The following is a 25,861-nucleotide window of genomic DNA, read 5'->3' as shown; positions in this document are numbered from 1 at the left end:
ATGACATAGAGCTTAGTAATACGGTTTAGTGAAGGACTTGTTAGTGTTAGGTCAGAGGTTGGACTAGCTGATCTTGGAGGTCTCTTCCAACCTAAATGATTCTGTGAAATCAATTAAGTACAGGCTATTGCAGACATACATGCACAGGAAGCCCAAACAAGGCCCCAGCAGTGACCTGGAGACTACAGTTCTTCAAGCCCACCCCCAAAGAGGTAATCAAAGCGCATCGGAGGCAGCTGATGGTGGTATATCGCTACACAGTAGGGCACAGGGCACCCTTCCGCGGGTGGAAGCCATCTCGGAGACAGAAAGGCGCTCAGAGAAAACGTGCGCGCACCATACAGAGTATATTTACATGGACAACCACATCCAGAGGCCGGACACCCAGCCTCACGCCGAGGCACCGCCCACACACAAACCACCGCCGCCTCAGGGAGGCGCCACAGCCTCCGGGCGCCGCCGCCGCCCTTTTATAGTTGGCGCCCAAACGTCTCTACCGGAACTACCTGCGGAGCGCGTGTTCCTCCGCCTTCGGCAACTGCAATACCTTAGCTAGAGAAAATAGTCCCCTCTCGGGCTTCCCCGCCACTCGGCACTTCGCCACCCTCCCTCCCGGCCCGTGTGAGGACGAGGAGGAGGAGGAGGAGGAGGAGGAGGAACCGCCTTAGCCCAGCCTTCTCGCCCGCCCTCTCCCTCCGCGGACTCTGGTCGTTCTGAACCGTATCCCTCCGCTGCTTCGCCTCCGCGTCGGCCATTTTGTGTGGCTGCGGCGGGAGGGGCGGGAAGAGCCAGGAGGGGGGCGGGAGAGGAGGGGGGCGGTGCTGCGTGCGGGAACAGCCGAGCGCCCGGGGGGGGGGCCCGAGCCGGAGCGTGAGTGGGGCTGGGGGCTGCTGGCGCGCGTGCGTCGTGTGTGCGCGTGCCCGAGGGGAGGGGGCGCCGGGGTGGAGGGGGGGCGAGACACGGGGTCGGTATCAGGGTGTCCTCGGGGGGGGGCGGCTTAGAGGGGAGGGGGCCCTAAAGGGGATCCTGGCGGGGCGTTGCGCTCTGGGAGGGGGCTGGGGGTGGGAAGCAGGGTCCCCGCCGAGGCCTGGGGGGCTCGGACCCCTCGGACGGGGTGGGGGTGTCCCCGGGGGGGCGCCGCCGTGCCGTGAGGAGAGCGGCGCTGGGCCGGGGGGCGGGCGGAGCGCGCTCCTTCCCGTGCTCCTGGAGAACGGCAGGAGCCTGTCAGCGGCTGTCCGGCTGGGAATGTCGCAGAGGGCTTTAAAGAATAAAAAAACAGTGTTGTTAACTTCCTTAGAGCATCGGGCTGGGCGGAGAGCGGGAACGTACGGAGAGGACTCCGAGAATTAACATGACAGGGATTCCGTTTAAAACGAGGAGAGAAACTGGTGGGTTTTGATTAACGACTCAGTTTCTCCTTTCTTTTCCAAACACGCACAGAATGGTAAACTCCAGCCTCGTAAATGTGTGAGCTGGCAGTAAACCTAGCAAACGCAGAGTCCAGTGGAACTACTGATGCCTGGAAAGTTGAATGCAAGTGTTCTCGACGTGGGCAACAAGAAGGAGCACTGTAAAAATAGTGTCTGTCCCACAAGAAGTCAGAGAAAAACAAACTGGGAAGTTCCTAAAGGGCAGGGGGTTGTGGAGGTCAAACACAGACGTCCTAAATGCATCAAAGGTCCAGAGCACTCTGCGCAAGTAAGTCCTGAGTCCTGGGCTCATCCCCCTTAGGGATCTTCCTTACGCGGAGCCGGAAGGTTTTGGCTTGTTGAGCCACAGAGGTGTCAGAGCTGGGTGCTGGCACTGTGCAGCGGTAGGGTCCAAAGTAACCCTTTCCTTTCACACATGTTGTAGGAATGACTAGATTTTTTAATTATTTTTTTTTTCCTCTAGCTCATGCTTCTAGAAGTGTCTTTGTGACAGTGAACTAAGCATCACTTGGTTCCTGACTTCCAAGACTCGAGTGTTGCTCATAATAACTGCACACTTAGAAAGAGCTGCAAGTTTAAAATAATCTTACAAAGTGAGATGTGTTTTTGGAGAGAGAAGTTAATAAACAGCGTAGCCTGATGAGGTTTAGGGCTTGCTGTTGAGCTTTACTTTCAGGGGCTTGTTTTACTGATGGCTGTCTGTATGTAGTGCATCACTGAGGAAAGAGCGGGACATTTCTCTTGAATTCTTCATTCAAGAAAGACCCTCTTTTAGAGCTTTCCAACTATTTCAGAGAATTGCAATTGAAGGAAATTAAAAACATCATTTACGGGCTTCAGTGCTGTTGGAGTCACTGTTGCACTGTATGGCACAGCACACAGTTGCACAGACAGGCATTTGTAGTCACTGAATGAATGTTGTACAAGAGTTAGTAGATTGACTTTAAAGTCAGTCTTTCATAGGACTGGGTACCAGCGTAACCCTATTGTGGAGAAAAATGCTGTAGTTCACTGCCATAAACATGGTATGTCGAATGTAGTTTGGAATAAATAGAGACACTGTTGTCTGGTAGGCTGACTGCAGGACTAGGAGCTTTTGAGTTCTGCTCCTTTTATGACCTTGACCAAGTCACTGGAGTCCCCAAGGTTTGTTTTATTCTCTCCTGGCAGAGAGCGGGGATAGTTCCCCCACGCTTAGCCCCAAGTGCTGGGGTCAGAGAGGGTCTTGGAGATTAAAGTACTTTGAAAATCAAAGTGATGTTGTGCAAAAAATGTGAACTGCTTAGCTGTTGCTTTTATAGGTTCTGCTCGTGAAACGGGATCCACATGGGCAAGTCTTTGTGTCTGTACAAGGTGCTGTTGAGGTAAGTGGGATTTTGCAGGAGCTCTGGGGCCTTGTAAGGTCTGGTCTGCCAGCAGTCTGAGACTGTTGCCTTCCCTTGATGTTTGAGGCATGGAACTGAAAACTGATAGATACTTTTGCCTGTTTTTTTATCGGGTTGGGCCTAGTTCTGTGTGTCTGCTAGCCAGCCAGCCAGACCTTAGTTGTACTGGGTTTTTATGTCTGTGCCTCACTGTCTTTTGTTTCTTCATTTGTTTTCCATTTCTTGCTCCCACCTTTTAAAGCAGCTTTCAGCAAATACTTGTTCCCATGTATAAAGATGTCCTTAGTGGACCTAGGGAAGAGGTTGCTAGAAGCAGCTCGCAAAGGCGAAGATGACGAAGTGCGAACGTTGATGGCAAATGGTGCTCCTTTCACCACTGACTGGGTATGTTGGAGGGATACAGACATTGGCTTTCTTTGTGAAATGTGTTGCACGTGTACTCTTTGGTGCTGAAGGATAGGAATGGAAATGGGAGCAGTAAAATAAAATAATCTTATAACCCAGTAAAATAAGTAAAAACAACCCTGTAACCCAGTGAAATAAAGAGTCTGGATTGGCAGATAACTCATCTCTGGATTCCTGTGGCAGAGCAGATTCCAGATGAAGCACTTGAAAAACCATGACCTTCAACAGGCAAAGGCAAATTCACATTTGCATAAAGATTGATCTCTTCCTGAGACACAACAGCACGGTCTTAAGTACTGTACCATTTTAGATCGCAATGTCTATGGGTTTTGATGCTTTAAGAAGTGCAATTCCCAGCAGCTGAGATAAATAATGAATGAAATTGAATTGGAAGAATTGATAAACCTCTCAGTAATAGGAAGTTTCTTTAAGTGTGCTGTATTTAATTAGTTCAACTTTGCCAGTCAAGAAAGCAATCTTTGGTTTTGTTTTCTTTCCTTCAACAAACAAACAAAAAAACTAAAACCAGCCCATCCTGGGTTGGAAAGGAAGTAAAAGGTTTAATGAAGCTGAAGGGTAACAATTGGATAAACAGGGAACCAGATCATAACTGATATGTCATCAATAGCTATTTTCCATCGCCAGTACCCTAGCACATCAATCTGTTCATCCATAACTTTGCAAGATGAAGGAATTACGTGTGTTGAGAGGAAGCAAAGCCTAGTAGTATTCTAATACTGACCTTTTTGAAACGGTGGTAAAATTATCTGTGGTGATAGAGAAAAAGCTGTTCTGCTTTACTTCTGAAAAGAAGCAGTCTGATGTTCCATGATAGATGAATGGCACAGTGGAGAAAGTAAAAGCATGTTTGACTTTCAAGTTACCAGATAACATAAAGATCTTTAAAACACTTAATGTTTGTCATAAAAATGTTTTGGGTGTGCAGCCCCCTATTTCTGAGTGGAGAAAAAAAGATTAATTTCTTCTGGAAGCTTTGTCATTCTCATTACTGCTGGACATGCGTGCGATGATTACTTTGCCTACCCTCTCTTGCTGTGCACCAACAGTAACTCTCCCAAATTAACATGCAGCTTGGGACGTCACCTCTTCACCTTGCTGCCCAGTACGGCCACTATTCAACAGCAGAGGTGCTACTTCGAGCTGGTGTTAGCAGAGATGCCCGAACAAAAGTGGACCGGACTCCACTACACATGGCTGCAGCTGATGGACACACTCATATTGTAGAATTGTTAATTAGGGTAAGTATAGTAAATCGGGTATAACTTTCAGGCATTTAGACCAATGACCTGGGAATCTTAAGTGTTGATGTCCCTGTTTAAATGCTGGCACAGGTACCACCTTTAAGACACAGTAAAATATCTCCTGCAGGAGAGAAGGAAACATCCTGTGAATGCTGAAGTTAAAGTGGTGCTGTCAGAACTTAATGACCATGTCAGAGTTTTGTTTTACCAGCTATTTTGTGAATAATCCAGATGAGAGGGGCTGAGGTTAAAATCAGAAGAGTACAACCGAGCTCTTTGACAGGGGTCTGTTACATCTGCTCGTTGATGCTTTCTATTGAGAAAAGACAGCGTGCTGACAAGTAACATCTCTCTTTTAGAATGGAGCTGATGTAAATGCCAAGGACATGCTGAAAATGACTGCTTTACACTGGGCAACAGAGCATAACCACCGAGACGTTGTAGAGTTGCTCATCAAATATGGAGCCGATGTCCACGCTTTCAGCAAGTTTGATAAGTCAGCTTTTGATATTGCTTTGGACAAGAACAATCCAGAGACTCTGGTAATACTACAGGTAGGCTGGGGAAGGAGAAACTTGCTGGTAATTTTGTGACCCACAACTGCTGGAAAGACTAGAACAGATGTTTCTTATGGAAACTCTCTCTGATGCTCAGACTGGAAGTGCTAAGGTAACTTTTATAATGTGGCAGCCTCACGTGGTGTTGTGTTTTAACCCAGCAGGCAGTTCAGCACCATGTAGCTGTTCGCTCCCATCCCAGTGGGATGGGGGAGAGAATCGGGGAAAAAAAGTAAAAGCTTGTGGGTTGAGATAAAGATGGTTTAATAGGACAGAAAAGGAAGAGAAATAATAATAATAGTAATAATTATATGTACAAAGCAAGTGATGCGCAATGCAACTGCTCACCACCCGCTGACCAATGCCCATCCCATCCGAGTGGTTCCCCCCAGCACCTGTCCAGCCACCCCATATTAACTGTTCAGCATGACATCGCATGGTATGGAATATCCCTTTGGCCAGTTTGGGTCAGCTGTCCTGGTTTTGTTCCCTCCCAGCTACTTGGGGGCTGTCCACCCCAGCCTACTCACTGGCAGGGTGGCGCAAGAAGCTGAAAAGTCCTTGACTTAATGTGAGCGCTGCTCAGTAAAAGTTAAAACTCAGTGTGTTGTCAACATTATTCTTATCCTAAACCCAAAACATAGCACCATACCAGCCACTAGGAGGAAAATTAACTCTATCCTAGCTGAAACCAGGACACATGGCTTGGCAAATGCCAGCTCTTGGTTCAGATGTCACCAGTGCAGAATCTGTTTGTGCTGACTTCATGGACTCCTTCTTGTGTGAAATCAATGAAATGATCACCTCTGGGAGATGAATCATAATATCCCAAGATAGGAGTCTAAATAGGCTGGATGACTCACTTTCCAGAAATGTGTATTTCTCCCTGTTGATCTGGAAGGGAATCTGGGTGTCTACCTCAGGCAGATCTGCGCTGAGGGGAGAGGGATCCTGTTGCATCTGATGGAATCATTTTCTGTTAGAAAAAACGGGAGATAAGGAGGTAGAATTTCTAATTATTATTATTTCTCAACCAACCAGTGTGTGCCTACAAGAACTAAATTGGCTGATAGGGTTTGAATTGCACGCATCTTGCATGATAACATGCCACAATAGTGTAAGCTGCCAATTTAGGTGGCAGTTTTGTAATAGCTTTTGCACTGGTGTCACTGATGTGCTGCAGAGAGAAATAATCTGCCTCTGAGATGTTACAAGGATGCCGAATACTCCTGTTTACCACAGAAGGCATGAGGAATACACGCTTAACCCCAATGTTTTTCCTAGGAAGCAATGCAGAACCAGGTGAACACACATCCAGAGAGAGCACATCCTGTCACAAACACCGTGACTGTCACCTCACCGTTTATTCTTGCACCAGGGGAAGTTCTCAATCTTGCTAGTCTTGTCTCGTCAGCAAATGCCAAAACAACCGCAGGTGAGGTTTTATGGGACCTTGCATGGGAAAGTCTTGAGAAAGCTTCTCGTCTATGAGGTTCATAGGGATGCAGACTGCTTACCAGTAGGGGGCAGAGGGTCATTTAGTAGAGGAAAAGTGGTGAAACACAGCCAGATGCACCAAACTACTGCTTCTAGCCCCAGAATATATAGTTTTTTTCCTGTTGAAGGCAGCAAAGCAAATTTCTAGCTGATGTAAATAAGGGTAGTTCTACTGTAAGTGGTGAAGCTCTGCTGAGCTCAGCTGCGGGTCTGCTCCAGGTCTGTTAAAAGCACCAGAGCTTGGGAAAATGGATTTGAATGATTGCGACACACGAGTAATGGAAACTATTGCCTGCGCCAAATCTGTAGCATTAGAGAGCTGTTGGGGAATGGTTTGCTTTGTTCTTTGTTGGCTAGAGGAGTTGCATGGATATTTTGGTATACGTAATGTTGAGTAAGGAACCAGTGAAAAGTCTTTTCACAATAAGCAGGTCTATGGGATATGCATATTACTCATTCTCCACCATTCCCTCCCCCCGTGTGTTAGATGGGAATAATTAGGTTCCTCATTGTCCTGTAAGCCCTAGCTTAGTGGGGAAAACACTTAAGGCTGAGTGCAAATTCTTTTCTGTGTAATTCCAATTTTCATAATAACTCTAAAGTTAATTTTCTGTATTTGGGGAAATCCAAAACATTGTTTTTTTTCAGTCACAAGGAGGCTACTAAATACAAGTTTTGTGAAGCTATTTGGCCTCATCCTGCAAACGCTTCTGCATGTGAGTAATTCTTTGGTTAGTGGAACTGTTCACATGCATGAATGTTTGCTTATTAACTAGAGCGCTTTTAAAATCTTGGATAATGACGTTCTGCAGTCCCACCCAGACCTCTCTGCCTGTGTCTGGCCACAGTGAATTCAGCAACACTGGACTTAATCTCAAAGCTTTCGGTGCTGCTCACAGCTTTAAAGCACTGACAAATCCTGATTTAGAAGGGGAAAAATGAATAGAAGAGTTCTGTTACATCTGTGAGGAAAACACAACGTGACTGGCACACAACATCTTCGGTGAAGGCTATTCCCTAAACTCAAAGGGGCATAAGGCCCCTCGAAAGGTCGTGTGCTAGATGATCCTCTTGCCACAGTCCATGTTGAGCGCTGTCTTGGAGCCCGGTAGGCATCTGAGGCCAATGCCCTTGCCTTTTTCAGTGCCACATCACAGTGGTGACTTATTGCCCACGTGTGACTTGACTAAAGTACCCGGGTTTATTCCCCCCCGTAACATTTCCAGCATCATCAATGGCTGGGCAGTGTGAAAACACGGTTGTGAGGTGCTCCAGCTCTAGGCCGTGTCAGGAGTTTTTTTTCTCATTGCCCACAAGAGGGCGTCAGTGACTGCGCTATCATAACACCAACAAAAAATAAAAATCCCTCTCGTATAACCCTTTTACAGCTAGTAATTCCTCTCACTTCTCTTAAATTCCTTATGCCTTCAGTTACTGAAAAGGTTTTTAAATGGGAATAAGCATATTTAGCTAGTCTGAAGAAATCTGATTACAAGCTGCTGGAAATATTTACTAAGCCCCACAGCATTTTCGTGTGTCTAGCCCGTATCCTTTTTGGAAGTATTGCTCTTTGAAAATAAATCACTTGATAACCTTCATAAAATCAAGGAGCCAGTGAGTGAAAGAGAAAATGGGCTGCAGGGGTTAAGGCAGGGGAACTTTAGGTGAACTTCCCTTCGTGTATTTACAATCTATGCTGGCAGCGAGGTACAGGATCTCACTTTTTTTTTTTTTTTTTTTGGCGGGGGGGGAATTGTGGGTTACATGCATGCAAATAAAATACTGAGTTTGCGCCCATTGACCTCAGTTTCCTGTTCCATTCTTATTAAGTCTGCTTTGAATAGGAATTGCTGTGGTCAATTGGAGGAAGAAACATTGTTTTTGGAATTGAGAAGACTTGCTTATCTCATTGAAATCAATACACCATTTAAGTAACCTTGTGCTTTTCATTACTAGACCTGAGAGGGGAGAAAAAAAGGACAAATATGCTCAGTACATTGACCTAAAGGGATATAATTAGCCAATTTCTGAATTTGATCAAAAGGCTCTGTTGACATAGTTGATATAGCTCAATATATTCCTTAGGATTTGCAATTTTGAAAGTTACAATGATAAGGTGCAAAGCCAAGTAATTATGCACATAGCAACCACTCTGCATAATATCACAGCAGTCAGAGCTCAGCACTACTGTGAATGGCATCAGGCAGCACGGCTACATCTTGAAAAAACATCCACGTCTCCAGATCGAAGCTCGGCATGCCAAGTAGCCCAGCAGACAGTCTGCCTTTCTGTAATTCCTACAATGATGCTGGAGCAAATCAGTTCACATTGCCGCTCTTTTTGTTACAAAAATAAACAAGAATTTCATTAATTTATTATTTAAATTGGATTAAAATTATCATAAAGTATTCAGAGTGAGCATGGTCTGTCCTAAATATCAAAGCCCTTTTTACAGTTAGTAGTAGGAAAGTCACTTCTCATGACAAATGATCTGTTCCGCTTCCCTTTCACATTTGATGTCTTGATCTCTGGGTGACAAAAATGTTGCAATCTGACTGCTGTATTTCCTCTTCAGATAAAGCAGGTCCTGAAAATTCTTCAGTTTTCTCCCATCTTTCTCCAGCAGGTGACTCACATGTGTCTACTGTGCAGTTTTCCAATTCAACAACCTCTGTGCTTGCCACACTTGCAGCCCTCGCTGAAGCATCAGCACCTCTTTCCAACTCAAACAGAGCTACAGGTAGGGGAGACCAGTTGGGTGCCCATTCAAATTTGTGCAATTCTAGTGAGTCTCTTGCCAGGAAATTGAAGGAAATCTAAGATACCTGTGTGCAACTAGAATTGAGTTTGCCTTTTTTCAGGGTAAATAAGAGATGATGATAAACATTTGTGAAGCAGTGGGTTGGTTCTATTTATTTATTTATTTCTAATCCCATTTCAAACTTAATTCAAAACCCAGCAACTGTTATTAATAGAAATAACTCTGTGTTTATTAAGCAGCCAGCCTTGCCCTGACATCACATATGTTGCTCTTGGCTTGCTTTATCAGTTAAAGAAAAAAAAAGAAGAAAACCCCTTCAGAATATGAATTTACTTTAATACATAAGTGTAGATAAATGTTTGTTTAAGAAGGAAATTGTCTGAAATGTTTCCTTGTCTGCAGTTTGCCAGCTTGCTCTGCTTCAGATCCCTATAAAATCTTGGTAGTCAACCAATGTTTTGAGTCTCTTGAGGCTCTGGTAACTTTTTCTTACAGAAAGTGCTGGCTGTTTTCTTTTGTTTTATTTTTTGTTTGTTTGCTTTTTATTCTAAATGATCTGTTACTATGTTTGTACAGCGTAATGTTTGACCTTTAATTGACTTAACATATAGGAATTTGATAATTAAAGTTTATATAATCCCTTCACCTTGGAATTTATTTCTTTCCCCAAAGCTAAGCATTTTTCCTAGAGTCTAGAGATGAGTAATTTGACTTTAAGCAGTTGGTGCCATAAGACTGATTCCTCATCCTTCGGTGCTTGAAAGTTTTCCTTTTGGTACCCAGCACTTGTGTAGCGGTCAGATACCCTCTCTTTCCTGTGCTTGCAGTGTATGCTGGGAGCAGGAAGCAGCCCAGGGTTTGCAATCCTGATTGTTTGTGCAAGCCGTAAATGTCCCAGAGAGCTGAACAGGTCTGCAGACACCCAGCCCAACCTAACAGCCTCCTTACGGTTGCTTGCTTTAGCTGTGCTTGTGGGGTGGGGTCCCTTGCAGCATGAAGAGTTTTGTGTGTGGTTTGCCTTTGTTAGAATTGGGGGAAAGGCCATTTAAGGAAGCTTGGCAGAGCCAGGTCTGCTTAACAACTGCCTCAAGCTCCAGTCTTCATTAATTTGCTGGGATGCTAGTGCTTTGATCTTACTAATTTATGGAAAGAAAAAATCTGTTTTTCTCTGTAAAAACTGTTTTACAGAAGTCTAGTGTGTTTTTTTTTTTGTTTTTGTTTTGTTTTGGTCCCCCCCTCCGCCACGCACTTTAAGACTTACTATATTTCCAGATTTGTTTTTCATAAGCAAGCACTCCAGGATTCTCATGCTGTGTGCTTGAGCTTTTTTCCTAGGCTTCAGTTTCAATTCAAGGAAGAGAGAAGGAAATGCTGACTTTTTTTTTTTGGCATGCACTTTATTTCTCAAGGTAATACAGAGGAAATAGTGGAAGCAAATTCTGTCGATTCTGCCATACAGCAAGTGGTCGGTAGCGGAGGGCAGCGCGTCATCACCATTGTAACCGACGGAGTTCCCCTGGGCACCCTGCATACAGCCGTCCCCACCAGCAGCCTCAGCCAGCCGTTCATTGTCACCATGGAAGATGGACAGCAAGGTATGGAGGAGCCGAGCTTGGAAAGCTGTAAGGCAGCGCTGAGGATTAACTTCAAAAAGAAAAAAACACTGGTGGCTGTAAACCTCATTGAGCCACGCGAGGAAGGCTGTTTGTGTGGTTTGGCTTGTCAGCAATGTGGTATAACAAACAGATCCCTGCCTGACTGCAGGGCTCCAGGAGGGGTTAAAATGCTTGCGGGACTGATGTCAGTGGTAAAGCTTGCCAGTGGCTTGTTTGCAGTTTAATGCACATCCATGCTGCTACACTTTAATATTTTGATCTTTGTATTAAAACCCGACACCTTCACCATAGAGCTGTGGGATGAGAAGTGCCACGTTAGCTGTTGTCTCTGGCAGCCAGGAAAGGTGGTTCTTTTATCTTGTGGCCAGTTTCCCAGTCAGGGAGTAAATCACTTGGGTGCTGAAACTGCAACCTGTTACCTTTGGGAATTACTCCATTGTTCATGTCAGAGTTAGCGTTAGGACATTAATATCAGCTTAAATGTACCTCTTCTTCCTATAACTATAGTTATATAGCCTAAGGCAATATAATCTATGAATTTTACAAGGCAAATTTAAATCATGTTCAGTAATGCAAGGCAGAGCTCCAGAGCGCTTCTAGCAGATTCTTATTTCCGCAAGGGATGTAATTCATCAGCCTTGTCTCCTACTGACAATTCTTTTAACATGTCCTAGGGATACTTGATTATTTGGATTAATATTGGTGCAGGAAAAAGAGGATTAGGAAATTAGCTCTCCTGTGACATGCATACAGTGTGAGATAGGTTACATCATTTCTGTCTGCGTATGGACTTTGTGAGTGGAAAGCAATTTTCCAAAGCTGTTAATTATTCAGAATTATTTTCCAAATTACTACAAATAATTCCTGGCTTGTAGCCCATTCTGAGTCTAAGGCAGACAAAGAAAGAACTGTTTAGGTAGAGCTACCTTCAGTAGCTCACATGGTTCATTTCTCCTCCTTGGTTGGATGAATTCTTTCTACTGGCTTCCCAAACTCATGTGTGCAGATTTAAAACACGTTTGTTCTTCAGAGTATTTGCAGCTATTGCATGTGCTTAAAGCTGATTCTGAGCTTAGCCGGGGGGACTGTCCGTACAGGGAATTTTCGAGAAGAGTTTTCTGTTCCTCCTGCTTACAAGTGTCCTGGCTAATAATTGCATTACTGAACCATCAAAAGGATAATTTTACTTCACGTGTGTTCTGAGATGCAAATCTGACTTGGATTTCTGTCAGCCCTGTTGTGGTAATGGGACTCTGAAATAGCGGGGTGCTTATTACAGCAAACGGTCTAAAACAAGGGCCTGAGTAGAGGAAACTGAAAAGCTGCTCCAGAGTTCCTCTCCTCTCCAGAAAAACTACAGCATTGCTGATCCACAAGTTTTTCTTCAGAACCGCTCTGATGCAGTGACTTCTTTCAGGAAACATCTGTGCAAAAGCATGTCTCACACTGCATAATTTGTCACCTTTCAATTTTTCAGTTTTAACCGTACCTGCTGGTCAGGTTGCAGAAGAGACTATTATTGAAGATGGAGATGACGCAGAAGAGGAGGAAGAGCCACTGGCCAAGAAGCAAAAAGTGGAACAAAATGTAAATGACTTGGAGGAAAGCAAGGTAGATATTCCTTCTCGTAACTGCTGTTGTCTCATGAATGGTTCTCTACTGTGCTAAGAATGTTGGGCTGCCGGTTTGCCAAAGCCATCAGAGTGGAAATTAGCTGTGCCCTGCTCAGCTGAGCCAGAGTATATTACTGTAATGAACCCTGCATGGTGGTTCCCTGCTCTTCCTGCACATGCTCCTGCGTTAGCATGAATGTGCAGGCAGTTGAGCTGAGCATTACTCAGTCAAGTTTTCCTGCTACCTGCAGAAAAGAGCCAGATAAATCACTTGTTGCAGTTTTGCCTATGTCAAAGCAATAGCTCGGAGTTTTTACGTGAATCGTGGTAGTTGACTGAGATTATTTAGGATTTCCTCTAGAAGTACAACATGTAGGCTGGGCGTAAACCAAATCTCAGCTCTTCATACACGCAGCAGGAATGACTCTGTCTTGGGGAAGAACAGTTTTCTTGATTGCCTCAAAACTTTTCAGCACAAATAGCTCTTTATTTTTCTTTCTCACTTCTTGCTTACGCTTGCTTTCCAGCCTTTGAAATTCATCCTGGTGAGATGATGTGTAACTTAACCAGCTTGCCTCCCTGCACATGTTGGGGAAACTTGCCAGCCACTTTGTGCCTTCCTTTGTCCCAGTTGATTCTGGTAACCTGTGACAAACAAGCCAGTTGAACAGAGCTCAGTTCAAGCATGTTACTAGCGCTGCCATAGAGCATTTTGCTTTTGTAACACGTAACTGTTCTAGTAGTGGCACACCCTGTTTCCTTGTGGTGACCTTCCTGTCGCAGGTTGGGCCTCCATCATGGGCTCTCGACTTTTGTTTTCTGTAGGACAGCGATGAAAGGGAAGTGCTACAGCAGCAGCTGCAAGAGGCGAACCGGAAAGCTCAGGAATATCGCAGCCAGCTCATAAAGAAAGAGCAGGAAGCGGAGCAGTATCGGCTGAAGCTAGCAGCCATGGTGAGGCAGCAGCCCAACGGAGCTGAGGTAGCAGTGCTCGAAGAGGTCGCCGAGGTAGACACAGTTGTGGTAACCTCGGAAGACATCGAGGGGTCTGCATTGCCCATGATGGAAATGGATCAGCCAACTGATATCACTGTGGAAACTGTAACCTCCTAATCCTGGGTTATTGACTTGCTTTTGTAAAGGAAAATAACACTTTTTTTTTTTTAATAAGGTGCTGTTGGCAAACAGCGTTGAGAGCAGAGGGCTGTTGTCAGAGCCACTGCACAACTGGAAAATGATGCGATGGGGCTGCCTGAATGGTCCCATCACCAGGGATAGAAGCTTCTACAGCAGCTCACAACATAACTCTGCTTTCAGCACAGTGCCAAAAGGTGCTTTTAAAGCTTGACCTTGAAAGATTGAAAGCTTTTACAAATTTTAGCCAGCAAGTGACCTGAAGGCTTATTTTGTGATGTTAATACCTGCATTGTTGGGAGTGGAAAAGAAATACCTCATTGCCAAAGTAGCTGGTATTAGCTCTCAGCTGCCAGGCAGTTGCAGCTTTGAAAACAGACTTTATGCAATAACCCGAGGTGTTCACTCCCTTCTCTGAAGTTGAGTGACCAGATCTGGACCTTCAGATAAAAACAATTTCTTGGAGTGATACATTTTTATTTACAATCTTCTGAGGTGCAGGAGGGGATTTCCCCACTTTAGCTAGGAAATGAATTGGCATTGAACAATTATATGTTTTGTTCCAAAAGTCTGCATTTAGTTCACAGAGGCAATCTTCAATGCAAGAGCAAAGGCCAGGCTGACCGTGTGTCAGTTGGAGCGTTTCAAGATAGCAGGGAATGTTACATTTTGCCTTCTTTGGACTGTGGAAAAGTTCGGCGGAGCTCTACATCAGAACCTTCAACCACCCAAAGGGATCACAGAAAAATCCTCCTCAATTTTATGAAATTTAGTCAACTGTTCTATTTGACACTTCTGTGCTGAAGAGTAGCGCTGACTGATTATAGATGCAAAACTATACATTCAGCTCTTGCTGTAAGACAGCTTGTGAGCCAGTTTGTCTCTGAAGATACATATGTCACTTTTTTACTAAACAGTTTTTATTTTTAAAGATGCTAAAACCTTTTTTAACAAGCAGCTGATCTTGTTACTGAAATGTTTGTATTTTTTTACTCTGCAAGCCTGTTTATTAAAGAGGATAGCTAAATGCTTTCCTCTTTGCAGGCTTGTAGATTATGTGTTTCAAGACAGTGGAAATCGATTGGAAGGGCCCTGAATGATCGCATAGCAATTGATAATGAAAGCTTTTTCTCCCTCGGCAGTCACAAGCAAAAGAAGTGAAGTTTAGAAAAATACCATATGCATGCTGTTCTCTTGGCTGCGGAAGGTTGTAGAGGCTAGGAGCGACTTCCAGCTCCAAGGCCCTAGCAGCTGGCCTGCTTTCTGAAAATGCCTTCTTGCAAGATAAAAATTCATAGCTGTCTCGGCCCACAGTTTATTGGTTTGTGTGTTTGTTTTTTCGTAATTTCCATGTCCTACTTTTGTAACAATTGGCAGTATTTGAGGTAATCATTCAATTTCATGGTCCTTGCATTGCTTTTTTCCCCCCGTTACTTCCAAGCGTGTCCAGATAACTGTTTTCTGTTGGTTCAGATACTGCCAATGTTCACATTTCTTTGCTGATAGATCAACCCATATCGGGATGTTTGAGATGTAACAGAAACTTAAGAGTTCATAAAGGCATGAACTTATGGTCACGGGCTGCATTTGTTACCATAAAAAAAAAACTGCTTTTCATCCTAAAATCACTCTCCAGGGCAGTGTGCTCCTGCCACAGAGCACTTGGCTCTCGTTGATGGCGGTGCCTCGGGGGGTCAGCTTGTGGCTGAAGTGTCATGGCCTTGTTTGCGCTGGACCCCATGCAGGCAACAAATGGTTTGTGAAGCTTTGCCGTGCTTTAACAGCTGGCGTTCACCCCGTCCCACGCAGAAACTCTTGTGTTGAGGCACTAGAGAAGAGCTTCATTCCTGGAGTGCTCGTGTCCAGCACCCTGCGATTTATTCGAGCTTTGGCCTCAAAGGGAGGTCAGGTCTGCCAAAATCATGTATCCGGCAACGTTTGGCAGTGTTTAACCACTCGGGTTCAGTGACAGGTTTTGGGAGAGAAAGGTTTATGATACTATTATTATAAAGGCTTCATGAGACTTGCTGGGTTTTGAGAATCTAAGTGCATTTATTTATAACCAGTGTAGCTATATTTATAACTAAGACTTTTTTATCTTTTTCCAAAAGATGTTTTGAAGAAGGCTTTAATAATTATTTTTTATGAATGAATGTTTGGAGAGACTTGGTTCCTGGCTGTTGACTTACACTCTGTGAAGTCAGTATTTCCTTGCTGACTTCAAGCTTGTATTAAGTTATTTTCTTTTGTTCCCCAGAATGTCCAAAATTTGGGTCCATTTGATGAACTGAAAAGTCTGTGTTGGAGGGTTCAAGACGGTATCAAAGTAAATCCAGACAGATTCTTCTAATATGTTGTTCCCAGAAACATTACTGGATGTAAAGGGACACTGTCAACTTTGGCTTCTCCGTTTTGCCTGAAGTTAGTCTAATTATTTGTAAATTTGAAGAGCTGTACAGCTGAAGGCAGCTGTAGTACAAATGCTGTGTTGTGCCTTTGATAGCACTTTGATTCTCATGTATTTCCATGCTTCCCCTGAAAAGGGCCAGTTTTGCCAAAAAGTCCCTTCAGCTGGGAAACAAACTTCCCCTTCAGAAGAAAAGAAAAAAAGTCTGTGGCATTCATGGTAATTGGATTTCATTTATAGAATTGGAACAAATAAAGCTGACAGTGTTCTTAATGCTTCGCCTTGTGGGGGGAAATCGCACGTTAATTTTATTTTTAGAAGTCCTCACACACGGGGCCTGAACAAAGACCGAGGAGTATTTGATCTATGCCCAGCATTTAGAAAGAATTTAAACTCGTCTGTATCCTCTGCTGTTCCACAGAAAGGATTTGAGATTTTTAGGCAGAGAACAGCAGTTTTCTTGTCAGATGTGGCCGTGTGGGTCTGTTGTTACTGGCGAGATTAAGTGGCAGCTTCTGAGCGGGTAAATAACCTCTCCTCTTGCACCCTCCCACTGAAGTCAGGGCTGGACTTCGCCGTGTCAGGGCTTTTGTCACCCACGCCATCTGAGTCCAGGCACTTCCCAGCAGGCCGTGGATGGGCGAGCACAGGAGTCGATGAGGTTAAAGGCTAAGCAAGCCCCTTGCTCTTTAAGACTGTGCTATCAGTGTGGAGCACCAAGATCCTGCTGCCCCCGCTTCCAGCCCAACTTCCCGTCCTCTGCAAGCTGGGGATCGCTGTTGCGCTCAGCTGCGTGCTTGGGCAGGCAGGAGAGTCCCAGATGATTTCCCGGCGATGCTGATGCAGAAGCTGTGGTCTGAAATGAATTCTTTCCCCTTTCCACTTGGCTGAAAAGGTCAGTGCGATTTCTGTCCCACTGCAACCCCGAGGGCAGTGAGGGCACATGCAGCAGCCCAGCTCTGGCACCCTTGGGCCCCCTGCAGAGACCAGGCTCCCTGTGCTTTGTGGTTCTCCCCCCTCCCTCCCCCCAAGTCCTGATCCAGGACTGCTCCCTGGGACACATTTCAGTCGTCTAAGACTAGCGTGCCTTGTTTGTGCCTTGTTTCTCCTGTTTGAGGAGGTGACTTGGTGCTAATTGAGCTGTTTTAGTTTTGATTAGCCATCTACTTCCCTCTTTTTGCAGTAGCCAGCTATAAACAGTTCCCATTATCCAAAACGGGAAGCAGGGCGTAGCAAATCCTGTGGGGATGAGCAAGGGAGGAGGTCACAGAAACGTGAGCTAAATCTTCTGCAGCTGACTATGCAGGGATTTGTTTAGGCTGAATAAACGAACCCCAGGATCGAGGGAGGCTGCGTGTGGAGACATCCTCCAGGGCTTTCAGCTGGGGTGCCCCATCCCTGCTGGCGGGAGCCCCTGACCCTGCTGCCTGCCTGTGGCTTGGTGCTCACCAGCTCTGCCCAATCTCTATTTCTTTACTCTCACATTCAGCAGACAGTTCCCCTGCCCCCCCACCCCCGTGCCAGGTGCAGCGCCCAGGTGTGTATTTATTGCAAGTTTTGTTTGCTGCTTCCCTGCTGCGGGTCCCTTAAGAACCCCGTTAGCAGACAAGGAACAAAGTGCCCTGCAGTGCCCCGCATTCCCGATAGCTTAATGTACAGGCTCCTGGTGTGAAAGCTCCAGCTTTTCCATTTGTGTTTAGGGTAAATGATTGGAAATGCGGAAATTTAAACATTTATACATTTTTGTACCGTTTCGTAATAAAATACCACATCCTCAGTGAGCAGCTTTTGTCTTTTGCGTGACCCTTGGCTGCTGGCACCAGCTCCAGTGCGTCGTCACCTCCTGTTGTCCTCATGCCACCCCCAGAAGCACCCCCCCAGGCTGCCCCCCCTTGGGGCTCAGGCCGGTGGCACCCACCTGCCTGCATCCATCCCCCTGTTGTCCTGTCCTGCTCCTATCCCTTGAAACCCCAGACAAAGCCAGGTGGGCGCTGGAGCTGGAGATGCCAAGTGTTTAATTGCCGCGAGCAAGCCCTGGTCCTACACAGTAGGACGAACTGAGCTCTGGCGCAGAGCCCCCCCTGTCCCCATCCAGCCTTGTCCCCAGGGGGCCATGGCCAGCGGCGGCTCATACGGCCCCCAGAGCAGTGAATAAATTAGAAAGGGGGGAAACAAAAAGAAAACCTGGGGAAGCCGGGGGTGGATGGGAACATGGGGCCCCTCCTCAGCTGGGACTGAGGTGGGGGTGGCTCAGGGGCGTGGGGTCACCGGGGCTGGCACAGGGAGCAGCTGGGGGGCCCTCGTGGCTCAGGGCTGGCAGGTGGGGGGGCCCTGTCACCTGGGGTGGGGAGATGGGGGCAGCCTGGGGGGTGTGAGGACACCTGTCCCCTGGGGTGGCTTGGGGTTGTGGGAACCCTGTCAGCCAGGACAGCGAGACTGGGGTGGCTTGGGGACGTGGAGGACCCCCATCACACAGAGGAGGGAGTTGGGGACAGCTCAAGGACACGGTGATCCTTGCCATCCCAGCAGGGCGGGGGGGGCACCCTGGGGACAGGGTCCCTCATCCCTTGGGACAAGGGCGGGGGGGGGAGCATGGACCTGGTCACCAGTGTGGGAAGATGATGGCTCGTGGGGGGCCGGGGGGGGGGGGGGGGCATCACATGGAGCACCCCAGGGTGCTGTGGCTGCTGTGTCCCTGAGGCAGGGGCTCAGGGCTGCCCAGGGCCCATGGGCACCAGCAGGGGCTTGGGCAGCACGGGGGGCTTCATGGAGAGGGAGCGCTGGAGGGGGGCAGGACGGGGACCCCAGGGTGGCCCCCCTGGGGCCCCCAGTGAGTGCATGCGGGCCAGGCCCCGGGCCACGCTGGGCAGCCTTGCTGCCGTGCCCGCCATCCCTGCCAGCGAGTGCCTCTGTGCCAGGGGCCGGCGGGGCGGGGGGGGGCTGTCAGGGGGCACGTCGAGACGCCGGGGTGCCCCATCCCGGGGGGGCAGGGGGACACTGGCCAGCGGGACACCTGGCTGCACCCGGTTGGCAAAGGAGCCAGCGGCTGCAGGGCCAGGGGACACTGGCCATCCCGACCCCCCCGGCCCCTGCAGCCTCTGCAGCCGTTCCTCCAGGGAGACCTTGGGCGGGGGTCCTGGCCCGGGGGGCTCTGGACACCCCGGGGTGCCGAGGCCACGTCGGGGCTCTGCTGCCCGCTCCCGGGGTGTCCTGGCCGGGGGCTCCGGGGTGGCCTCAGGGGTGGGCAGCTCAGGGTGGTCCCAGTCACGGTCCCCTCCGTGGGGCGGCAGCGGTGGGTAGAGGCGGGGGGTAGGCGGCTGGGGCGGGGGACACGGGGCGGCGGGGGGCGCCGGGGCACCCTTGGGTGCTGCAGGGCGGCGGGTGCAGGCCGCCAGCAGCCCTGCAGCCAGGGCGCCCAGCACGAAGGCACCCAGCACGCAGCCCACCAGCACCGGCACCGGCACCGCCGCCACAGCCCCTGGCACCGCCTGGCGCACCCCTGCAGGCAGCACCCATCAGCCGGGTCCCTGTGTCCCCTCCTCTCCCCCCAACCCCCTCCCCCCCATGGTTCTTGGGGTCCTTCTCCCATCCTTTGGGCCCCTCTCCCACCCCTGGGGTCTCTCCTGATCCCAGGTCCTCTCCATCATCCCCAGGTCCCTCCCGTGTCCCTCCCCAGTCCATAGGGACCCTGTCCCACCCCTGGGGTCCCTCCTGGTCCCTGAGGGACCTCCCAGTTCCTGGATCCCTCCCCGGTTCCCAAGGTCCCCTCCCAGGGGTGTCCCGGTGGGTGTCCAGGGGACCAAGGGGTGTCACTAACCGTGGGCCAAGTCCCTGTCCCCGTCACCGTCCCCTGTAGCTGGTGCATCTGTGAAAGGAGAGGGGAGTTGGGCCAGGCTACCCACACCCCCTGCCTGGAGCCACCCATTTCCCCCAGGGTCCTCCACAACCTCTGGTGTCATCCAGATGCCCACCTGGTACCACCAGCAACCCCCTGTGACTTCATGTCCCCAGATGTCCCCCAGCACCTCTCCAAGGGGCCGATGTCCCCTATGTCTCTCAATGTCCCCAAATGCCCCCCCCCCCCAATAGCCCCCATCCCCCACTGTCCCCCCTCACCGTGGCAGGTCCCTGTGAGCCCGGTGGATCCCTCCACATCCTGCTCGAAGCCAGCCCTGGGGGCGCACAGGAGGGGACGCATCAGACACTGTCCCGAGTGCCCCCACCCCACAAGGAAGGGATCCAGGTGACCAGGGTTGTGGTGTTGGGGGGCACACAAGCCTCCGTGCCCTTTGCAGCAGTGCACACAGCTGTGCAAGGGATGGGGGATTGGAGACACTTTGGTGGCACTCACGGCAGGTCCTCGGAGAAGGGGACGCAGCCCCCGGGGGGCAGCCAGACACAGTAGGGGTCCCGGGCAGCCAGGCAGCTCCTGCACGGGGCCGGTGCTCAGCACAGACATGTGGGGCCTGGGCCCGACAGCAGGGTGCCCTTGCATGCCACCGCGCCCCCCCCCACCCCGCAGCTCACCGGCGGCAGGCCCCGTGCTGGGCGCAGCGGCTCAGGGGCAGGCGCACGAGGCAGCCGGCGAAGGCGACGAACAGCTCCTGGCCTGGCGGGTGCAGCTCCAGCCCCAGCACCCGGCTGGCACCACGTGGCCCCCGGCACCTGGGTCCCCCCACAATGCATCACAGTGCCTGCACACACCCCCCATCAGCACCCAGAGCCCCTTGGCACCTCCCCCAGTGTCTGGTAGCACCCCACAGCACCCATCTGCACTCTGCAGCCCCATGGCCCCCACCAGCACCCCATAGCATCTATCAGCACCCCATGGCACCTGCATGCCCCCCCCAGCACCCATCAATGTCTCATGGCACCCCACATGGCCCCCCAGCACCCCATGGCACCCACACCACCAGTGCACCCATCACCCTCCCTGCCCCATGGCACCCATGTGTCTCCCAGCACCCCCGTCCCAGGGCCACTCACCACCTGGGCTCGTAGAGGCTGATCTCCTCCAGCAGCAGCACCTCTGCACCAGGCTCCCCAGTGTCACCAGGTGCTGCGGTGTCACCAGAGTTCTGGACGTCCCCAGGACTACGTGTGGCTGCCAGGACCTTCAGTACCCGCCCGTCCTCGGCACCCAGGAAGAGCACAGTGTGGTTCCCCCGTGGCCCCGCGCCCACATCCACTGCCAGCTGAGTCAGCCTGCGCCACACGGAACCCTTGTGTGGGGCCGTGCACCCCTTGCACACCTTCACACCATGCCCTTGTTCGCCACCGCACGTGGGGGGGGGGGGGGGCGGCGGGGGGGGCTGACAGACCCTTGCACCAGCCTCACTTGTCCCCCCACCAGGGTTTTGCACGCCCTTGCACGCTGCCATGTACCCTTCCCCAGCATCTCACACATCTGCACACCAGGGCCGTGCACACTCTTGCACGAGCATCCTCCCCACCCCACAGCACCCACAGGGCCAGGGGCACCCTCGCCTCGGCACCTTGCACAATGCCACCCCGTGTACCCAGGCCCACCCGCCCTGTCCCTGGGCACCTGGTGCCAGTGCGGGTGAAGAGGGGCCGTCCGCCAGCAGGGGCCACGGCGCCGTGCAGCAGCGGGTGCTCCTTGGCGAAGGTCAGCGTCTCGTCAGGGAAGTCCCCGGAGGTGACAATGGCAGTGGCTGGGCCCATCCCGGCACAGCAGCCAGGCCTGTGGCACAACCAGCATGGGGACAGGCTCCACGTATGCACCCCGGGGACCCAGCAGGGTGAGGAGTACCTGGGCCGGGGCACCCGCTCCTCGGGCACAGGGGGCCAGGCACCCGCAGCACCCCGGGGCTCAGCGAAGTGTCCCTCGAACGCCCGCTCCACATCCGCCAGGTAGAAGGCGCAGACGGCTGAGCCAGGGATGCTGTGGTGGTGGCAGGGGTGGCACCGGCTCTGGGGACACCCCTGATGTCCCCAGGACTGCCCCCTCCCCCCCAACGTTCCCTTTGTGTCCATGTCCCTATGTGAAGGCATCCCTGTGCCCAGCCCTGCCCCCCATGTCCCCCCAGCCTGGTCCCCATGTCCCCTTGTGTGCCCATGTACCTGTGTGCCTGCCCCCATCCCCATGCTCATGTCCCCCATGTCCCCATTGTCTGTTGTGCAGCCACATGCCCCTGTCCCCGTGTGCCTGTCCGCCACAGCCATGTCCCCATGCTCGAGTCCTCATATTCCCTGGTCCCATTGTGCACCCATGTCCCTATATCTGCATGTGCCTGTCCCCATAGCCATGTTGCATGTTCACGTCCCCATAACCATGTCTCTATGCTCCAGTCTCCCGTTTCCTGGTCTCATGGTGCACCCATGTCCCTGTGCACCTGCCCCAGAGCCACGTCCCCATGCTCACGTCCCCAATGCTCTTTTGTGCAGCCACGTCCCTATGTCCCTGTGTGCCTGTCCCATAGCCACGTCCCCAGGTCCCCATGCTCAAGTCCACCACAAGACAATGTCCCCATGCCCGTCACCCTGTCCTCATCTCCCCGCTGCCTGTGCCTTGCTGCCAGTCCCTGCGTCCCCGTGCCTGTTGGGCTGGGTGCCGAAGAGGGCTAGGACAGCAGGGCGCCCGTGCAGGGCGTGGGGCAGCGTCACGGCCTCCAGGACATCAAAGTAGAAGACGGCATCCCCAGGGACGGTGCACTGCAGCCGTGCCTTCAGGAAGGATGTCCAGCGGCGCTCGAGCACCCGTGGGGAGCCCCCGCGGTCGTTGCGGCACACCCGGGCCACCCGCGCCACCGCCACCTGCACGCAGAGCTGCCAGTGTCCCGCAGGGCTGGAGGCCCCGGGGGACGGGCACTGGGGTCCGCCCTGCGCAGGTGCCCTGGGGCAGAGCAGCAGTGCCACCCCCTCGCTCACCTTGCCCAGCGCGCCGAGCTCCACCGCGATCTCCCGGAAGAAGAAGTAGATGTAGGGGCCATAGGGCAGTGCCTGGACGAAGTGGGGCTCTGTGGAGGTGGGGGCACAGGGCCATCAGCCCCCGTCCCACCCCATGGCACCGCTCCCTTCCGTACCCCCACCCCTACCCTGCAGCCAGCGGGAGCTGTACTTGAGGGTGCGCAGCGGGGGGCTGCGGGCGCCCAGGCTCCGGTAGATGACCGCGTCGCTCGCCTGGAAGTCAGCCACGGTGGCCGAGTAGAGGCTGCCATCTGAGGGCGTGGGGACAGGGACAGCAGCATCAGCCCCATCCCGGGCCCTCCCCCACCGGGACCCCGCAATCCCGGCACCCACCAGCAAAGAGGGCGACGTTGCTCTGCCGGGTGTCGAAGGGGCACCGGGCCTGGCCGCTCACCTCCTCGCCCTCCTGCAGCAGGCTGCGCGCCTGCAGGTGCCGTGCTCAGAGCCCCGCTGCTGCTCACCCCCCCCAGCCCCGCCGCTGACACAGGGTCCCCGTGGGGATCCCAGCCCCGGCGGCACCCCCCGCCCCGTGCCCGCATCAGGCCCCCCCCACCTCGTAGCTGCGGCAGACGGGGTTGAAGGCGTTGGTTCCGCAGGCGAAGAGGGTGCGGGCATCGCGCGGGACGAGCACGCGGATGTAGTTGTGGCACCCGTCCTGCGCGGTCGCACGCGGATGGGGGCACGGGGCCAGCAGCCACGTGGCCCTGCCTCCCTCTGCCCCCATCCTTGTATTCCCCAGGCCATTGTCCCCATACCTGCCACACCGTACCCATACCATGCGCCCCACATCTCTAGGCCCCTACAGACCCCTGCCCCATACCCCTAATGCCCCATACTCCTGTCCCCTTATACCCCCATACCTCTGTACCCCCTACTGCTGTACCCCTATACCACTGTAACCTGTACCCCTCTATCCTTATTGCCCCATAGCCCTATACCTTGCACCCCCCATACCCCGTACCCTTATACCTCCATAAACCCACACCTCTATACCTTGTACCCTCCTACCCTCATACCCCATAACCCTGTACCCCTGTGCCCTATACTCCCATACCCCCACACCCCTGTACCACCTACACCTATACCCCCATATCCCTATACCCGGTACCCCCACACCCCATAGCCCCATATCCTGTGCCCCGTACCTGCAGCTTGCCCCGCATGGCGCAGCTCTCTCTGTCCCGCGTCTCCCAAGTGAGATGCTGCTGGCGAGATGGGGGTGGGCAGCAGGGACCCCCACCAAGACCCAGGCGACCCCAGGAATGGTGCCCCCATCCCCCTTACCCGCTCAGGGTACAGCACCCGCTTGTCCTGCCCCAGGTCGAAGGCATAGATGTGGTCCCTGGGAGGGCACAGTGTGAACAGAAGGGGCACGGGGACGTGCAAGGGGATATGGGGACGTGCAAGGGGGCATGGGGACGTGCAGAGCACCAGCAAGGGTAGGTGGATGGAGGAGGGAACACAGGGTGCCCATGCCCACCATGTACAAGTGGTGCCCAAGCGTGCAGAAACGGACACACACAAGCGTGCCTAAGCACGCAGCGGTTTGCACAAGCCAGGACAAGCATGTACAAATATGTGCCAGCGAGCCCGAGACTGCACAAGCATAGACAACTTTGCACAAGCATGCACAAGCATGGAGAAGTATGGACACGCGAGGACACGCGTGCACAAGCTTGCAGAAGCAAACAAGTCCACAGAAGCATGCACCAGCACAAACAAGCATGCACAAGAACATCCAAATTTGCACAAGTGTGCACAAGTGTGCAAAGCCATGGAGAAGGACACGCAGGCACAGAGAGGGGTGCACAAGCGCGCTCACCGTGCGGCGACGAAGAGGGTGCCATTGAGGCGCAGCATGCGCTGGAAGTCGAGGCCGAGCTGGGTGGTGACGTTGTCCCCCCGGAGACCCCCGAAGCGGGGGTAGGTGGCGGTGGCTGGGGGACGTGGGAACATGGTGACGATGCCCCTGGCTGGCCCCGTGCCCCCAGCCCCAGCCCCTGCTCACCTGCCAGCCCCACGGTGCTGCGTGGCACCAGGTCCCGTGGGAAGGACTGCGCCACTCCCCTGGGGGCCCCGGGGACCACGATGAGGATGAGGACGAAGGCCAGCAGCACCCCGAGCATCTTCCCAGACACCCGAAGGAGACGTGGGGCTGCTAGTGAGCCCGGACCCCTCTGGGCTGCAAGGGGTTAATCTCTACTGGGGAAACTGAGGCGGGAGCGGAGGGGACGTGGGTGCAGCACCATGGGAGACACTGGGGACAGTGGTGGTGTCCCCTCCGTGCAGCTTCAAGCGTGGGGACAGGGCCCCAGTCCTCCTCCCAGTGCTCCCAGTGACCCTGTCCCAGTGCCACCAGCGCCCCTTATCAGTGCCACCAGTGCCTCCTGCCAGTGCTCCCAGTGTCCGTCCCCCGCCCCTTTCCCGCGTGCCCGTCCCTGATCCTCCCATCCCAGTGTCCCCAGTGCCCCAGTCCCAGTGCTCCCAGTGCCTCCCGCTCCCAGCGACCACGGCCGGTGTCGGGACGGGATGCGAAGCACAAGCGTGTGCAAGTGCCAGACGCAGCGACACCCACCGACACCGACACCGACACCCTCGCCCCGTGCAACACCCTCCCAGCACCGCCACACCCGGCTGCGCCCCGCAGCACCCCACGGGCCCCGCAGCACCCCACGGAGCCCGCCGCGCCCCCAGGCACCCCCCGCGCCCCGCGCCCGGTACCGGCTCCGCGCCGCGCCCCGAGCGGCCCCGCGGCCCCGAGCGGCTCCGCCCCGGAACGGGCCGGGACCGGCCGGGACCCGGAGCGGGGGTCGGGGGCGGGAAGTGACCGGGGGGGGGCTGCGGGGGGGGCCGGGGCGCGGCGA

At 52.2% G+C, this 25,861-nt stretch overlaps 2 protein-coding genes across 21 annotated transcripts; one reads left to right on the top strand and one right to left on the bottom strand.

The window, feature by feature from the left end:
* The first annotated feature begins 790 nt into the window (after nt 1–790).
* On the top strand, nt 791–17,850 carry GABPB2 (GA binding protein transcription factor subunit beta 2). Of its 19 annotated transcripts, none has more exons than XM_050715892.1 (11): nt 791–870; nt 1,441–1,698; nt 2,732–2,794; nt 3,060–3,199; nt 4,312–4,479; nt 4,842–5,036; nt 6,324–6,474; nt 9,163–9,276; nt 10,707–10,892; nt 12,391–12,524; nt 13,352–17,850. In XM_050715892.1, the coding sequence occupies exons 4-11, from the start codon at nt 3,092–3,094 to the stop codon at nt 13,637–13,639; spliced, it is 1,344 nt and encodes a 447-aa protein (XP_050571849.1). In that variant the 5' UTR covers nt 791–870; nt 1,441–1,698; nt 2,732–2,794; nt 3,060–3,091; the 3' UTR covers nt 13,640–17,850. The 19 variants fall into 19 exon arrangements, with proteins under 19 accessions (XP_050571849.1, XP_050571854.1, XP_050571855.1 ...); XM_050715897.1 differs by lacking the exon at nt 1,441–1,698 and adding an exon at nt 1,298–1,388 and having other exon boundaries at nt 797–870; nt 3,057–3,199; XM_050715898.1 differs by lacking the exon at nt 1,441–1,698 and adding an exon at nt 1,298–1,388 and having other exon boundaries at nt 802–870.
* On the bottom strand, nt 14,123–25,762 carry SEMA6C (semaphorin 6C). 2 transcript variants are annotated; one of them, XM_035570724.2, is made up of 18 exons: nt 25,719–25,762; nt 25,006–25,179; nt 24,820–24,934; nt 24,282–24,339; nt 24,143–24,199; nt 23,551–23,652; nt 23,331–23,421; nt 23,126–23,248; nt 22,959–23,047; nt 22,627–22,844; nt 21,841–21,972; nt 21,616–21,771; nt 21,054–21,272; nt 20,595–20,732; nt 20,419–20,496; nt 20,184–20,239; nt 19,885–19,932; nt 14,123–16,954 (listed from the first exon to the last, which is right to left on the bottom strand). In XM_035570724.2, exons 2-18 carry the CDS (start codon nt 25,121–25,123, stop codon nt 16,737–16,739), a joined length of 2,016 nt encoding a protein of 671 aa, XP_035426617.1. In that variant the 5' UTR covers nt 25,124–25,179; nt 25,719–25,762; the 3' UTR covers nt 14,123–16,736. The 2 variants fall into 2 exon arrangements, with proteins under 2 accessions (XP_035426617.1, XP_035426618.1); XM_035570725.2 differs by having other exon boundaries at nt 16,771–16,904.
* Between the last annotated feature and the right edge of the window lie 99 nt (nt 25,763–25,861).

This window comes from Cygnus atratus, chromosome 28 (genome assembly GCF_013377495.2).
Source record: "Cygnus atratus isolate AKBS03 ecotype Queensland, Australia chromosome 28, CAtr_DNAZoo_HiC_assembly, whole genome shotgun sequence".
Lineage (NCBI taxonomy): Eukaryota > Metazoa > Chordata > Aves > Anseriformes > Anatidae > Cygnus > Cygnus atratus.
The sequence above is the reverse complement of the archived record's forward strand: the minus strand, read 5'-3'. Positions and strand labels throughout refer to the sequence as shown.